Raw genomic sequence first — 16,843 nt, 5'->3', positions numbered from 1 at the left:
CCAGTCCTGAGCCAGGCAGGCAAGGCTCTGGGAACATGACCGCAGGGGCACCCGTGCCAGGACACAGAGCCGAGGGTGCCCGTGGTCAGAGGCAGATGTAGACTTGAATGTAAAGGTGCAGGAGGTGCAGCTGTGGGCGTGTGAATGAATGTGTGTGCGTGGCTGTTGTGGTACACATATGCCCACAGGAAGTGCAGGACTAGCCGGGCACTGTAGAGCACCTGTAATCCCAGCTGCTGCTCCGGAGGCCCAGGTGGGAGGATTGTGAGTTCAAGGCTAGCCTTGGTGACTTAGCAAAACCCTGTCTCAAAATTAAAAATAAAAAGGGCTGGGGATATGACTCAAAGGTACAGCACCTCTGGGTTCAATCTCCAGTTCAAAAAAAAAAAGTGCATGACTGTGTGAAACTGTAAGCATTTCCATCCCATAATAGGCTTAGAGGCGACTTCCTAGTTCTCAATTAAATATGAGATTTGAGGGCTGGGGATGTAGCTCAGTGGTAGGGCTCTTGCGTAGCATGCACGACACACTGGATTTGATTCCCAGCATCACAAAAGCAAAAAAAAAAAAAAATAAAATAAAATAAAACAACAAATGAAATCTGACCTCAGTCCTCCCCAGGCTCAGTGGAAACAGGAGATGTGTTCAGGCACAAAGTTTAGCTTAGCTCTTACCCCAATGCTGTGGGGGTGGAGGGGGAAGTTGGAGGGGAGGGCTGGAAGGCTAGTGTCCCTTGAAGGTCAGTGTTGAGAGGGGGCAGAAGAAAGAAAGAAAAGGGGGAAGAGGGGCGCAATGCCGCACGCCTGTCATCCCAGCGGCTCGGGAGGCCGAGACAGGAGGTTCAAATCCAGCCTCAGCAACAGCAAGGCGCTTAGCAACTCAGTGAGACCCTGTCTCTAAATAAAATACGAAATAGGGCTGGGGACGTGGCTCAGTGGCCGAGTGCCCCCCGAGTTCAATCCCTGGTATGGAAGGAAGGAAGGAAGAAAGGGAAAGGGGGGACATTGCTGAAGCTAAGGGGGCAAGAAGAGTAAACCAGAGCGTCCCTGCTCTCCAGGGCTCCCAGGGGCAGGGACAGAAGCACACAGCTGGGTAACTTTTCATCCAAGGCGAGCTGTGATAAGTGCTAGAACCAGACGCCCAAACAGTGCCGTGGGAGAATGGAGGAGGAACTTCCAAGTCTGAGGCTAGAGGAGCTTTGTGTTGCAGGGTGGGGCACGGAGGGCAGGAGTTCACCTGAAACGTCCTTTCTCCCCCTGCCACGCACCACGTCCCCATCTCTCCACCTGCCTTCTCTGCTTTGGCCCGGGTCTGTGTCACTTCACGGGCGTCTGTGCGCACGGATCTCACGTGGTGCCCTGGGAGAGCACGTGCATTTTCCAGCCTGAGTTCTTTCCAACCCCGGGCTCCATTTCCTTCCTCTGAGGGTCTCCTTTGCTCTCCCCCTGAGTGTCTGTGTTTCTCAGCGTCATTTGCGCCTCTGTCGGCCTACCCGTTGGGCCGTGTGTGCGTGCACACGCGCTCCTGCTGGGGTGTGTGGACAGCTCCGTTTTTCTCCTCCTGCCTTCGCATTGGCTACTTGAGAGTTCTGTGATGTTCCCTGAAGACAGGAGGGGAGGACATCAGAGCAGGTTGGAATTCACTTAAAAACACGCGCAGAAGCAGGATGGCCCCCAGGTGAGGCCTCGATTTGATGCTGTTTAACAGGAGGATGGTCTGTTTCCCTCTCTGTCTGCAGTCAGACCTCTGTGCTCCCCCACCTCCTGCCCCACGGACGCGTCACCCTACAGCCCCCAGTTCCCCTCATTGCTGTTGGGTGTGGGTTTAATTTCCTGGAAGTGGATACAGGCGCAGATTGGGAGTAAAAATTGAATCCGGGTCCAGGAAAGACCCTGCTCTGGAACAGATGGCACAAGGCAAGGTGCTCATCACGTTGGGACTGTGTCTGGACGTGTGCATATGCCATGGCTTCCGGGTCCGTGACACCTTCACACTCAAGGACATACAGTAGCGAGTGCCCCCTTCCTACCCATCAGACATGGGCACCCCCTGTTCCCTTTCCAGATGTTCCCTTCCGCTCGCTCATCCACCCCCAGGACTCTCTCCTCGTCCTGCCTGAGCACTGTTCTCCCTCCCTCCTCCTGTTTGTTTGCCCCCGTCTCTGGGCGCCTCCCGGGGGAGGGGGTAGGGGATGACAGAGGCCTGATGTGGATGGAGTGTGTGGGGCAGAGAGAACAGGACACGGTCAAGTCATGCTTGGGGCTTTCCCCTAATCCTGAGCCAGCGTGGGTGCCACCTGGGGCATTTGGACTTCATCTCACTCACTATCCGGAGTCCAGGGGCTGTTTGGGGACCTGAAACCCTGCTTGTGGCGTGCAGGCTCACATCTAGGTAACCCTCCCGTGGACTGACATTCTGGAACCGCTTCATTTCCATCTTCTCTGGAATCTCCACTGAGTCGTCGCTTCATTCCCTTCTTCCCAGACTCCGTTGTCTCAGTCAGGCCTAACCCAAGGGTGAGTTTTACTTCCAGATCCCCAGAAAGACAGGTACTCACCACCTTCTTCATCCTGTGCCTGCTCAGGTTTCCTGCGGCCCCTCCAGTTGTCAAAATGACAGTAGGTATCCATCAGAGGGTACAGGCAGGGGACCGTGACATCTATCCCATGTCTTGGAGTAGGCCTCAACTTTCCCAAACTTACTAAGGAGGAAATGAAGCTTAGTAGGTCAGTCCCTTGGCCAAGGTCACCAGGTTAGGAAGCCCCAGAGGCACAATGTAAACCACATTCTCTTTCCTATTCTTGGCTCCTAGGATTTGAGCAGAAAGGGACAGTGGCAGTTTCGCTCAGACCTGTCATCGTGTAGGTGAGCAAGTGGAGGCCCGGAGGAGGGAGTGTTGTGCCCAAGGACACTGGACTCCTCACTTGTGCAAAACCCATCTCCTGACTCTGACTCCAGGCACTTCCCACCTGTCCTGTCCCAGGGTCAACCGCCACCTCACTCCAAGTGGACAAGGAGCCAGCTGCTCACTGTCCTCTACAGATTTCAACGAGTGACCAGGCACCATGCAAAAAAACCAGGGATGTCAGTTCCCTCTCTGAGCCAGGGCTTACTGGCCACTCCACTCTTAAGCCCTTCACGGGGGCTCCAGGGGCCAGGGGAAGGAGAAACGTGAGTGTGGAGAGTTTGCAGTGTGTAGCTGCTCTAGAGAAATGCGCAAGGATATGAATAAATTTGAATAATAATGAGGGCAATGCCTGAATTAATAATGCTGGCTGCTCACCTGACCCACCCTTCCCCCAGGAACTCAGCACCTGCCACCCGCATCCCTCAAAATGTGAAGGAACCTTTCCTTCTTAAGGAGAAGTCAGGACACAGGGGTGAGGAGCAGCTCGCTCCTGTGGGAGAAGGACCCTGTTTCTCATTTCCTGGTCCTGGCCGACCCAAAGGGCCCAACTGGTGCACTTAACCAAGAATGAAAAGGCTGCGTGAGATTCTGTTGTCCTATGGCCACCAACCTGCTTCTCAGCCACTAATGTGGATGGATGTCCAACGTCCAGGGACTCAGAAGGAGGACATGTTAGGCCAGATTCGTGGGACCCCAATAGACCTCCAGGATCCGAATCCGATGCAATCACACGAGGGTCTTTATTGCAAGCTCAAGCCTGGACTCACAACCGTTCCCAATGCAGCAGCAGTCCCAGGGAGTGAGTCCCGGTCCTTTGTTCAGTGAGATTTTATAGGTTTTGGGGAGACACTCTATGCCTCACAACATCACACAGCAAATCATTCCAAACCACAGGAAAATCAAACAACAACTCTTCACATTGATTAGCACATTCTATGCCAGGAACAAGTTGGGTAGGGGTGATTGGCTAGTACAAGAAGGGGGTTCGTTTGAACTGATTGGTTTAAGCCAAGAGGGGTGTATGTGCTGAACTACATGGTTTTCCAACATGTTATCAACCACCATAAACTACTGGGGGGTCATCTGGCATCCCAGGTATTTTCCCTGTCTCATGCTGATTGGTGGCTGCTAGGGGGCTGCTATGGGTCCTCACCTAGCCTGACTGAGTCTGGGACACCTGGCGCAGCAGATCTCTCCTGTTATTTGTAGATGAACAACTCAGCAGGGTGGGTATGTGCCTAGAAGCGCTCTGTGGGGTTTTCCAAGGACAAGGGTCACTCCCCCTTCCTTGGACAGGCTTTGCTCTGAGGTAGAGGCTGGTTTCTCAAAAATGGAGTCACATCAGTTTCTCAGACAGAGCATGGCCCCTGGCCTTGGGAGAGAGGTTCTCATTCCAGAAGAACAGATGAGACCCCACCCACCTGTTCCCCTGGGTCTCCTGGCACACAGGCCGTGGGCGGAAGCCCTGATAGCGGAGACAGGAAGCCCTGGGTGCAGTGCTGTACCAACAGGGCTGGGCCTGGGACTAGCTGGGATGGCCACGGAGCCCAAGGATGAGTTCAGGAGGCTTCCTGGAAGCGGGAAATGTGGAGCGGATTTGGGAAGATGGGAGAAAATGGGGCTGGAGGAGAAAAAAGAAGGTAGAGCGCATGGGCTAGGCCCGGGGTTTAACCCAGCAAAAAAAAATGGAGGGGATCAGATGGATTGTGGGACTGGGGTTACAGTTGAGCAGCAGAGCTCCTGCCCAGCACACTCAAGGCCCTAGGTGCATTCCCAGCTCTGGAAACAAACAAACAGAAAAACTAGAGGTGTCGCAGTGGCTTAGAGAGAGGTGCTGAAATGGGGAGAGGCTGAGTTCCGTTCCTCTACAAACAGAAGCAATGGTAGGTAGGTCAGAAAAAACTGGGGGAAGATGGGTTTGGAAAGGATTGGATTCGGGGATTTGGGACTCTGCAAAGACTTGGGGAGCGGGGAGGGACAGAAGAGGGAGGAGCCCCTGCGTTCTGGGGAAAGCTGATTTGGTCACCTTGGTGTGACCGATCGGGAGCATGGCAGAGAAGCCCGAGACCTCTCCCTCTGCTGTCCTCTAGCCACTCCGTCCCCTGCCGTCTCCTTTCCCCCCAGCCCAGCTCCTCCAGCTCTGCGAGGTGCCCAGGGCTGTGGGGCCGACCCACGATGGAGCGAGCCCAGCGATGGAGCTAGCGGGTGGGTGGGAGCAGTGGGGGAGAAGAAACCCGCAATCCAATTCCCTGCTCCATTTAGGCTCCACAATTAAAGGCAATTACTCTGCAGTTCTCTAATCAAATGCTCCCGGCCGAGATGCCAGCCGGGCAGCCATGTGTAGCTCCTGCAGCCAGAGGGAGAGGGGAGCACAGTCACACGGCCTCTCGGCTCGGCTCTCGTGGTGCAGAAGCTGAGTGTGTGCAGGTGTGTCGGTGTGTCCACCCTCGTGCCCCCGTACTGGGCCAAGGGGTAAATACATGGATCAGGGACCGTGTCCACCTTCTTGTGGATCTAGTCCCCACCCAGGGAGCTTCTGTGCACACGTATGGCACGTGGACCCGCCTGCCCTGTGGAATCTACCCCTCTGCCCTTGCTGCCTGGGGGATCGTTCCTGGCACTGTTGCCCACGTGTTGGCTCACGCCACGTGTCCAAGAAGAGTCATGGTGGTGTATTCGTGTGTGCGGATGGGCCTAGTCCCAGGGACCTGGTGGGGGCAGAGGGGTGGACTGCAGCGTCTCCAGGGGCTTTCATTATCAATGCGTCCTGCATGAACTTGGGTGTGTGGAGAGGCAGTGGGTGGGGTCTTAGAGGAACAGCCCAGGACCTGCAGGACAGCGACCCTACTGTGAACTCTCTGGGTGTCTGTGGTTCAGATCCTCTTTTCCCTGGACCTTGGTGTCTGCCTCTGCAAAATGAGAGGGCTGGGCCAGACCCATCTCTAAGGCCATTACATAATACTGCACCACTGCTGATTGCTAAGCACCTCTGAAACCCGCTCCCGAAACTCACTCCCGTGGGCCACTGAGGGAGAGCGGAGTAGAGGGCAAGCCCGTGACATCTTGGAAGGATCGGGTTGGTGCTGAAATAGGACAAGGGCAAGAAGTCCCCCCCCCCCCGCCAGGCCTGAGGCTGTCTCCTGCCTGCCTTTTCTTGGGGTGGGTGGGCGTGGGAGCCCGAGAGGGATGGCCTCTTAGTTGGAGACCCCCTGTTTCCTTATACAATGCCCACTTTGGCTTCCCAGGGACCCAGACCCGCTTCAGCCAGGAGCCAGCTGACCAGACTGTGGTCGCCGGACAGCGGGCGGTGCTCCCCTGTGTGCTCCTCAACTACTCTGGGATTGTGCAATGGACCAAGGACGGGCTGGCCCTGGGTATGGGCCAGGGTCTCAAAGGTGAGTGGGACTGCGGGGCCACCCAGCTTCCTGACAGCCCCATCTGTACCCCGATTCCCACTCCCAGCTTGGACTTGTGGACTCTCCTCTCTCCATCTCCTCCTGAGCTTTGTCCTGCCCACCCTGCATCTCTGTCTTTCCTCCCCACTGTGGAGGCTGGGGAAAGGCAACCCACAGCCTGGAGATCAAGGGAAACCAGAGACAGACAGACAGACACTGAGGTGCTGCAGGCCGACAGGTCAAGCAGGAGGTGCTGGGACAGTAGCGTCACCTGTCTGCTGGCAAGCTCCAGCACTTCCTGTGTCCCTCAAATGCATCACACAGGCTGCCTCTGCTCCCTCCTCCACCACCCCCAAACACACACACACACTCAGGCCATGTGGCTCAGAGGCCAAAAGCTCATTTTAATATCAGCCTGAGCACTTATTCAGTTATTCACTCAACAAGCGTTTATGAAGCACTGGCTATGAAGCGAGTATTGAGAAAAACATAATGATTCAGTCAGAAGCAAACAAACCCCAAATCCTCCTATGTTCCCAAGCCAGTCAAGAGCCCATGGAAGGGCCCCCTGACAGAACAGGTGAGGAGCCGGGCCAGCAGGGCTGTCCTCCTGCCTTCGCCACCTGCCGGCTGGGTGTTCTAGGAGAGTCACCTCCCTTCACTGAGCCTGGTTTGCTGCAGCGTGAAACAGGCCTACCTGTCCCTTTGAAGGTGTGCCTGCCTTCCAAGTGCACCTGTGGGTCTTGCAGGCAGGAAGGGAGGGAAGGGGCCTAGTGCAGCCAGAGTGTTGGCTGTGGAGTACTCTCGTGGCCTGGGGAGGGGCTGTGTGTGTTTCTGTTCTTCTTATTTCCGAGGGGGTTGAGATGACTTGCTGTGGATTCCAGGGAGGGGAAATTGGTGTGGAGCCATCTGTAGGAAGGGTTTGGTGCATCTATCGATGATGGAGAGAGAAACTGGGAGAGAGGAAGAGAGAGAGAAATCAATAGATATGGAGTGAGAAGAATCGATAGCCTCTGGACAGAGGGAGATCGTGGGAGGGGGCGGGTGGTGGGAGGCTGCAGGAGGGAGGAGAAGGGAGAAGGAACGAGAGGACCCCTGAATCCAGCCATCAACCTTGCAAGGAAACAGGCCTCTGCCTAGGGGCCCCTGCAGGGAGCTGGAGGACCCTGCCTGGCCCACACCTCCTGGTGAGTGGCGGGGGCAAGACCCGGGCCTGCTTGGGCTTCCCGCTGCCTGGCCAGGTCCCACAGAGGCGCCCCCAGTGAGCTCATGTCTGTGGTTCGATGCCCTATATTCCCCTCTCCCCCTCCCTCCTCCCCTGCTGCCTGCCTCTCCCCCTCTCCCTTTGCTATCATTATGAGAGACATTTGTCTGCAAACAGCTTCTGAGATTTCACCTGCTCCTGCTCCTCTCCCCCTTCTGCTCTCCCCTGGCTTCTGCCCCCCATCCCCGTCTGCCCCTCCTGTTTCACGGCTCCCAGCCTCGCCATGGGGGGGTCCTGACATTCTGGAGTCTGGCACTCCATGATGTCACCTGTCAACGGTGGCCCAGGAGTGGGGAGAGGATGAGTCCTTGGGGACAGGGGGGGTCCTGGCCCCAGGGCTGGGTCTCATCCTTTCTGTTTCTGCAGCTTGGCCACGGTACCGGGTTGTGGGCTCTGCGGACGCCGGTCAGTACAACCTGGAGATCACGGACGCCGAACTCTCTGACGACGCTTCCTACGAGTGCCAGGCCACGGAGGCCGCCCTGCGCTCCCGGAGGGCCAAGCTCACCGTGCTCAGTAATGACCCAGGGCCCCTCGGTGCCCCACACCCTGGCTCTCCCGCTCTCCCACTCCCTCCTTGACTCCCCCACCCCAGCTTCTCCCTCTGTTCCTGGCCTCATCTCTGCCCTGCTCTCTCTCTGGTTCTCTCTCTACAACTCCTTCCTTCAGTGGCTTCCCAGATCCAAATGCAGACGAAGACTTCTCATGGCCTCCATGGGGTGGGTTCAGTCAAGGAAGGCTGCCTGGAGGAGGAGGAGAATGTTTAGGGGGCTGGTGGCCGGGCAGGTGGTGTGGGCCTCTGCTTCATCCTCTGCCCAGGCCCTTCCAGGGACCCAGTCCCACCTCCAGTGGAGACAGGGCTCTCCTGAAGGGAGAGGAAAAGTATGGGGGTGGTGGTCCCTGGCTTTCCCAGCTCGCCTGGCAGTCGGGGCTGGTGGTCAGAGATCGTCCCCCTCTTCCCTTCCACCTGTCTCCGTTGCTTCTGATCCCCAGCAGTGGCCCCTCTAGCCAGGGCTGCCTCCTCCCTCTCTCCCTCTCTCAGATTCACCTGTGCCTCCTGGGGACCAGGGAGCTGGGCTGGAAGAGTAGGCCTGAGGCTGGCCCCCGGGGGCCGGGGGCCGGGGAAGGGGCCCCAGGCTGAAGCTTCAGGGGGGCTTGCCTCTTGGAAGCCCTGCTCCCAGCGGGGGCCCACCGGGGACCAGAGCAGATGTCCCTCTGCGGTCACCCCTGGGGCATGTGCATTATGAAGGGACTCTCCTGCAGAAGCCCAGGAACGAGGCCAGCCCTGCGGTGCCCTGGCCCCTCTCCCCCGGCCCCCCCCTGTCTGTCTCCCCCGCTCTGTGGTCTGGAGGTGCCTCGGCCTCCCTTCTGCCCGTCTCTGGCCTGGAACCTTTCTGCCTGTGACCCTCTGTTCCCGTGTCATTGATTTTTGTCCCCATCTCGTTCCTTCCTCTAGATGGATCTGTGCCGCTGCCCTCTCTCTTCCCTCCCTGTAACCAGAAATCGTTGAAGTGGGGGGGCTCGGGAGGGGGGCTCGGGGGGCTTTCTGATTTAGAGGGGAGAGGAGTGAGATTGTGACAGGTTGTCTGGGTGGGCTGCCGGGAGCCCCGAGACCTGGGTCATTTGGATCCTAAAGAGGTCACGACCCCTGGGCACGGGGTTTCTCCTCCATAGTGCGGCACAGTGACGCTGGCCTTTTTTAGCCATTGCCGCCTGGCTGCTCCCTGCACAGGGAGCTGTAAACTGGGAAGATGCGCCCGAGTGGGAGGTGTCAGGATAGGCGAGCACCGAGGAACCCAGCAGCTGGTTTCTTCGGATGGAGAGGCCCCAAAGGACTAGGATTCCAGGCTGGTTGGTGACTGGCTTTTCCTCTCTAGGACTAAATCAGGAAGAACAGCCAGGAGCAGGGTGGGACCCCAGAGCAGGAATTAGAGCTAAGCACAGGATGCCAACGTGTCATCTTGTCACCCTGGACAGGGCACTCCAAGGGAACCATGGTTTAGGGGAATCCTTCCTTCCTTCACCCCTCCCCAACTGCCTCTGTATTGGACCCTGGAAGGTGCTGCTTCTGCCCTGGAGAACTCCCATCCTAATGAGGGGTCCTGAGACTCTTCATTTCTCTCTCTAGTATCCCCAGTACAGAGACGGAGAGCTAGAGATGAGGAAAATCCAACTAAGCCAGGGCTTCTCATGGCCTCCATTGGGTTGGCTCAGTCAAGGAAGGCTTCCTGGAGGAGGAGAATATCAAAGGGAGCCCTAGAGGCAGGAGTGCCTTGTTCAAAAGCTTGTAGGTCAACAAGGGCACGCTGCCTCAGCAGGGACACTGGCTTATGGGAGGATGGGGTCAGTGTTGGGTAGGGTCTTGCTGGTCTGGCTTGAATGTATGATCAAAGCAGGGAAAGGCCCTAGGAGTCAGAGAGCTGGGCTGGGGGTACAGCTCAGTGGGTAGAGTGTTAGCCTTGCATGCACAAGAGTCCTGAGCCCCGGAACCACCAGAAAAGAAGAGAGAGAGAGAGAGAGAGAGAGAGAGAGAGAGAGAGAGAGAGAGCGCGAAAGCGAGAGCGCACATGCACGCTGCCTGGGAGGCAGGATGTTTAGTCTAGCTGCACCTTTCCCTCACTCTGCCCCCTCCTGGTCTCTTTCTTGAGCCCTGAAATGCCTGGCAGAGGTGCCCCACAGAGCTAATAAGAAAGCCCGACATTTCTCTTTGCAGTACTGGGGATGGAACCAGGAGCACTCTACCCCTGAGCTACATCCCCAGCTCTTGTTGTTTGTTTGTTTTGAAGCAGGGTCTCACTCAATTTCCTAGGCTGGCCTTGAACTTGCCGTCTTGCTGCCTCAGCCTCCTGAGCAGCTGGGATTCCCAGGCATGTGCCACTGGGGTCCCCCCAGAAAGGCGTGATATTTCTTGCACCCCTCCTGCTACCCAGAACCTTGGCTCCAGGCAGCCGGGGGCCCAGAGACCGGGCAGGCCACAAAGGAGGAGGGTGCTGTGCCCTGGGCCTGGGATCAGCCTTCCTGTACACACCAGCTTCATAAACCCCGCTCAGCCCCAGCCAGTGTGCCCCCGCGGCCCACCCCACCTCCCCAGGCCAGCCATCTTCACAGAATGAACTCTTTCATTCTTGTTTACGGCAGGCTGTGAGAGGAGGCCTCCTGCTCCCCGGCAGACGCAGACACAATATAGATCTGCAGACCGACAGCTCATTAGTCACAGCAATAACAACCAGAGTGCACTGCGATGGGCTTAGCTTTGGGGTCAGGCAGGCCTGGCCCGCATCCCAGCTGTGCCACCGAGTGAGTCCACTCTCGTGGCTCTGAGTGCGTCGGTGTCACCTCCGGAGCCTCAGCTCCTCCTGGGTAAATTAGGGTCAGTGATATTCCCAGGAAAGGATTAGGGAAGGACACCTTGTGGCAAGGTAAAATAAAGTCACCTGCACGAGACACTGAGCTGACACAAGGCCCACTTCCAAGGAAGGAGGAAATTGTCATCAATCGTAGCACACTTTCCAGGTGGCTTCTCTTCCTCCATCTCCTTTTACCCCCACAACTGCAATTCTGGGGAGTCGGTATCCATGTTAGTTTTGAAATTTCACAAATAAGGGGAACAGAGGGTGGGGACACGACGTGGGCACACGGATACACAGATCGAAGTCACAGATCCTGAGATCTCGTTCGTACGCAGGAGCACAGGTGGACTCCTGCACCCTAACGGCTGGTGTCCTTTGCCCAGCTGTGGAGGGCAGAGTCGGGCTCACAGAGAGTAGGCACAGAGTTTGAAAAGACTAGAAAAAGGTGGGCTGGAGGGAGAAGTGACAGATGGGGGGGAGTCCTTCCCTGAACAAAGGGAACTGAGAGCTCATGGGAGGAGCTCAGGAGCTCACCCCGGAGCGGCCCTGCATCTGGGTGTGCATGGCGTCTCCACCTGTAGAAGCTCAGGGCTCTGGTCACCCAGGACCCTACTTCCTGGTAGGACACCAAGGTGCGACCTCAGAGGGGCCCTGAAAGACCAGGAGACCCTGAGAGGCAGCCCCTTACTCATCTCTCTCCATGTTTCTTTAGTTCTCAAGCTGCTTCTCACCTGCATCCCCATCTGGCATTGGAACCAGATGCATCTGGGTGCAAGAGGAGGAGCTGGGGGTTCAGGATGGTCAGCCAGGCGGGAGCCAGAGCCACTGCTCACGACTCGGGGAGGGAAGTAAAACCAACACATTTTACATTTCACAATGGAATTGCACGATACCGTCGACATACAGCATCCCACAGACATTCCAGCGAGTAGGGATTAAGTCTCTAATGAAGAAACTAAGACTCGCAGACTCCAGAGACTCACCCCAAATCACAGACAGGAGCCAGGATTTGAAACCCCAGGAGCTTGGTTCTAAATTCCATTCTTTTCCCAGGATACCACGCAGCATGCGTGCGTTGGACAGAACGCTGGCACAGGCCACTGGTGCAAACCCCAACATAGAGAAGCCCATTTCATGAGCTCCAGGGCAGCCCTTCCTCCCCAGTTCCATGCATTCCCAGGGTCTCCTTTCAAGGGTCCCATTTGGAAAGCTCCCTTAGAGTCCTCCTTGTCTTCCCCCAAAGAAGCAGAAACACATCTTTTCTCATTTCTAGCTGATGATCGCGGTGGGAACTAAAAAGATGACAATCAAAATCCTCCTGCCTTTATCCCATCAATTGTCCATTTATTAATTCAGCAAAAAAATCTCCCCAAGAACCTGCTAACCACCAAGCTCTGGACTTTGAGGGTTTAGAGTAAATAAAAAGAGCCCATGCCCCCAGGCAACTCGCAATCTGATCACCTGAGCAGTTAGAAGCCCGCAGAGATTGGAGATAGAGAGGCCCCACCACCACCACCATTTGCCAGCATCAGATATCTGACCATTGGATTCCTTAAGCATTTAGTAAAGGGCTGCTTTGGTCTAGGCACCCGAGACTCTATATTGATGTTCGTAGGAGAGGGTCTCCACTTTCCAAGGGATCGGGTTAGATAATCATGGCAAGGAATTCAGATACAGATAAGAGGAGTATTCAGCCAGTGCTGAGAGCTATGGGACTGTCTGGGGAGTGGAGCATGGGAAACTTTTTGCATGCACTGAGACCCCAACAGCAGCTGTGAGCTAAGGACAAACCATCATGAAAGAACAATGAGGTGCAAAGCTGCAGGGCCTGGCTGGAGGGCCCCAGAGCAGGGGGCTGGGGGGCCTGGCAACTCATCATGTTCAGGGCAGTTGCCCCAAGGCAGAGGAGCAGGCTGGAGGGGCTGGATGCAAGAAGCCCTGTGGAGGTAGACACCCTTCCCTAGGTAGGAGCTGCACTCCAGCCCCGGGAGCCCAGCCTTCTCCTGAGTTCAATGCTACCGCTCCATCTGTAGTATGTATCCATGACACCTGAGCCATCATGGGGGGGGTGTAGTAACAAAAAATGGTCCAGGCTAGGAAAGAATAGCCATGGCGGGAGGCTGGGACCAGCAGGAAAACATAGCGTGGGGCAATACGGTCACTGTAAGTCAGGGTGGGCGGCACCTCCCTGCAGAGAGGTGTGGATGTGGGTGCAGGGATGCCTCTGTGGGCAGAGGTCTTGGTCAGGAGGACACTGTTGGCCACAGCCTGGGCTGACGTTGCTTTGGTCTCCCCCGCAGTCCCCCCAGAGGACACCAGAATTGATGGAGGCCCTGTGATTCTGCTGCAGGCGGGCACCCCCCACAACCTCACGTGCCGAGCCTTCAACGCCAAGCCTGCAGCCACCATCATCTGGTTCCGGGACGGGACGCAGCAGGAGGGCGCTGTGGCCAGCACGGTGAGACGCCGGCCTGCCCCCTTGGCTCCCCTTGGCCCAGCCCTAGGTCACCTTTCTGTCCCCATGGGGATTTGACCATAGACTGAGGAGAACATAGATGTGAGAAGGGAAAACGGAGGTCTAGAGAGCTGTGCCAGTCGGCTGAACAGCAGTGGAGGGTAGTACTAGCCGCTGCCATGGATGAAGCACCTCCTGTATGCCAGGTCCCTGGACAGTCTCCCTGTGAGCTCACAAAGGGGTGACCGATAACCAGAGAAGTTGTGTGTCTTGCCAAGGTCACCCAGCTGGCGAGCTGGGATTTGAACCTGGGTCTGACAGTGCTTTCTCTCCACGAGTCACCTCTACTCATTTCCTTCAGCATCAGGTTGGCACATTATCTCAATCACGACAACTCAGAGGTTGGGGAAACGGGGATCACCACGGATGTTTTATTGATAAGGAATCCAGACAGTAAGTGACTTGCCGAGGTCACATGGCAGAATTGGTGGTAGAAGCCCATCTGATGGGCATGACTGTAATCCTCAAGACTCGGGAGGCTGGGGCGGGAAGACCACAAATTGGAGGCCAGCCTGAGAAACTCTGGAGACTGTCTCAGTAAAACAGTGAAAGGGCTGGGGTGAGCTCAGTGGTAGAGCACCCTTGGGCTCAATCTCTGGTATCACAAAAAAAGAAAAAAAAAATCTTTGTTTCCGGGGTTCCTTCTGCTAGCCGTGGGGGAACATATGTGCCCAGCCCTTGGCCGAGTGCTGCAGGAGATGCTTCTCAGGGTGGGGAGAGAGAATATTCCTCCAAGCATGAGCCTAGGGGACTCTGGCTTTATCTCTACTCGTAACACACTGTATGACCTTGAAAAATTCATTCTGCTTCTCTGGAATTTAAAAGTGATCTTTTGGCCTCAGTAGTTCTTAACCCTTTACCATCAAGAACTCAGTTATTTTTTTCCTATAGGGTACATGTTTTAAAACAGTTGGGCTGCTGCGATGTGGCTTAGTGGTAGAGCAGTTGCCTAGTGTGTGTGAAGCCCGGCGTTCAATCCCCAGGATGCGGGGGGATGTGTACGTGTGTGTGTGTGTGTGTGTGTGTATGCACATATTATGAATATATATTTATATAAAATCTGTCAAGTCTATTTGTTAGTGCCATTTCTTCCCCACACCCTTCTCATATTCATTTAAGCCTGTGGCTCTTTGAAGCAACATGAGTGTCACTGTACTGTCCCAGTCCCCCAAAGGTGTGTGTAGGATTGTCAAATGGCAGGACCTTACTGTGGTTCATGGGAGCATTTCCCCTAGGTGGTTGGCAATATGGAAAACAGCCTTGTGGGTTCTTGTGACCATATTTGGGGACCTCTGCTTGCGTGTCACTGAGCCAGTGACTTTGAGCCTATGAGTCCCTTCCCTAAACTCAAAGGCATTTACAGGTCAGCGGGGAAAGGCCCGGCACTAAAACATCCCCAGGGAGCCAGGTGGATGTGCCTCGAGCCACGTGTAGGGCAGCCTGATTGTGAGGGGCCAAGTTCAGGCTGAGAGTCCTGAGGCCTGGGCTGGCCCTCGCAGGCGCTCCAGAAGAGGAAGGACTTGTACTGGGCTCAAAGAATTCCAAGAATGAAGCTCAATGCCACGGGGGAAACTATGCAGCACAAAGAGGGAATTCTTAGGCACGCCATGAACTTTGGTGATGATATATCAATATTGGTTCCTCTGCTGTTTGTTTATTATTTGAGGGGACAGGGATTGAGCCCAGGTGTGTTCTCTCTCCAAGCTATACCCCCCAGTCCTTTTTTATTTTGAAACAGGGTTTCACTGTGTTGCTGAGGTTGGCTTTGAACTCACTATCCTCCTGCCTTAGCCTCCCAAGTCTTTGGGATTGTAGGTGTGAGCCACCACACCTGGTTATTGTAATAAATTTATCACACAAGTGCGAGATGTCAATAATGAGGGAAACTGAGGTAGGGAGAATATATGGAAACTATTTTTCTGCTGTAAAATAATAAAGTCTGTGAGTGCGGTGGTGCATGCCTATAATCCCAGCAGCCCCGGAAGGAGGCTGAGATGGGAGGCTTGTGAGTTCAAAGCCCAGCGTCAGTCAGCAAAAGCGAGTTGCTAAACAACTCAGTGAGTGGGACCCTATCTCTAAATAAAACACAAAATAGGGCTTGGGAGGTGGCTCCGTGGTTGAGTGCCCCTGAATTCAATCCCTGGTATCCCCTAATAATAATAATAACAATAATAATAAAGTCTGAAAAATTAAAAACAACAACATCACATGGTGGGGAAGAAGTTGGGAGCGAGGGAGAAAGCTGAACTTTAAAGCCTTCCACCTGCCCAAGCTCGACTCTGAGTGGGTCCCCTGAGAGCAGAGGGTTTTTAGCTTGACCATGTCACCCACCCTCGGCCCTCCCCAGGAACTGCTGAAGGATGGGAAGAGGGAGACCACCATCAGCCAGCTGCTCATTAACCCCACAGACCTGGACATCGGGCGCGTCTTCACCTGCCGCAGCATGAACGAGGCCATCCCCAGCGGCAAGGAGACTTCCATTGAGCTGGATGTGCATCGTGAGTGGGGTCCCGGGGAGGGGCAGTCGGGGGCTGTCAGGTGGGGAGAGGATGCAGGCGACCTTCTGAGAAGCCCAGAATAAGCATCCCATAGGGGACCCCGGACAGCTGTTCCCTTCCTTGTCTTCAGTTTCCTGGTTGGAACTCGGGGCACTGAGGGCTGACAGAAGGGGCACTGTAGTCGCAGAATATGAAATACAGACCAACAGTCCTTTATCCACAATCCCAAACTGAAGTGATTTAGGGTCGAAACCTGAACCCAGGTATTTAACTGAAGAGCCAGATGCTCCTGCTGGGTGTGGTGGCACGTTACAGGCCTGTCATCCCAGCAGCTAGGGAGGCTGAGGCAGGGAGATCACAAGTTCCAGGCCAGCCTTGGCAACTGAGTGAGACCCTGCTTCGAAATAAAAATTAAAAAGATCTGGAGAATGAATGTAATTCAGTGGTAGAGCCAGCATCCTTGGATTTAATCCCCAGAACCGCCAAAATAAATAATAAATAAAGTGGGTTATGTGTCTCACCATGACGCACGGCTCAAATGCTTCGGGGGATCTTGCATAGTAAAGAGTCTTTCTAAAAAATTTGAAAAATTCCAAATTCCAGTCCCAAGGGTTACAGATAAGGGATTTTGGATCTGGACTTGCTTCTTGGGGTTGTGAGAATTAAATAAGTTAGAGTATAAGAACGCCTAGCACCAGGTACGCTTACCTGGTAGGTACTCAGTAAATTCCCTCTCTGCCCAGGGAAACATGGGGATGCCAGCAGTAATTGGGGATGCTCCCACCCTGTCCCCTTGTAGTTAGACCAGTGAGCCCACACTGACGCCTAGTGGCCGTGGTGTGTCATGACACCCATTAAATAGTTCGCCCCTTGGGTGCCATCCTTGGTGGTCAGTCACCCTCGACAACCACCC

General features: G+C 55.2%; 1 protein-coding gene across 1 annotated transcript in view; it reads left to right on the top strand.

The window, feature by feature from the left end:
* The window catches only part of Kirrel1 (kirre like nephrin family adhesion molecule 1), a 100,536-nt gene that overhangs the window by 72,638 nt on the left and 11,055 nt on the right, over positions 1–16,843 (top strand). Inside the window, exons 2-5 of the mRNA XM_026415221.2 lie at positions 6,154–6,303; positions 7,934–8,083; positions 13,218–13,375; positions 15,780–15,930. Coding sequence (XP_026271006.2) covers positions 6,154–6,303; positions 7,934–8,083; positions 13,218–13,375; positions 15,780–15,930 — 609 coding nt within the window. The remainder of the gene's footprint in view (positions 1–6,153; positions 6,304–7,933; positions 8,084–13,217; positions 13,376–15,779; positions 15,931–16,843) is intronic.

The sequence above is a fragment of the Urocitellus parryii genome, chromosome 11, assembly GCF_045843805.1.
Source record: "Urocitellus parryii isolate mUroPar1 chromosome 11, mUroPar1.hap1, whole genome shotgun sequence".
In the NCBI taxonomy this organism is placed as follows: Eukaryota; Metazoa; Chordata; class Mammalia; order Rodentia; family Sciuridae; genus Urocitellus; species Urocitellus parryii.
Note: the sequence above shows the minus strand (reverse complement) of the source record. Positions and strands in the feature narration are given on the sequence as shown.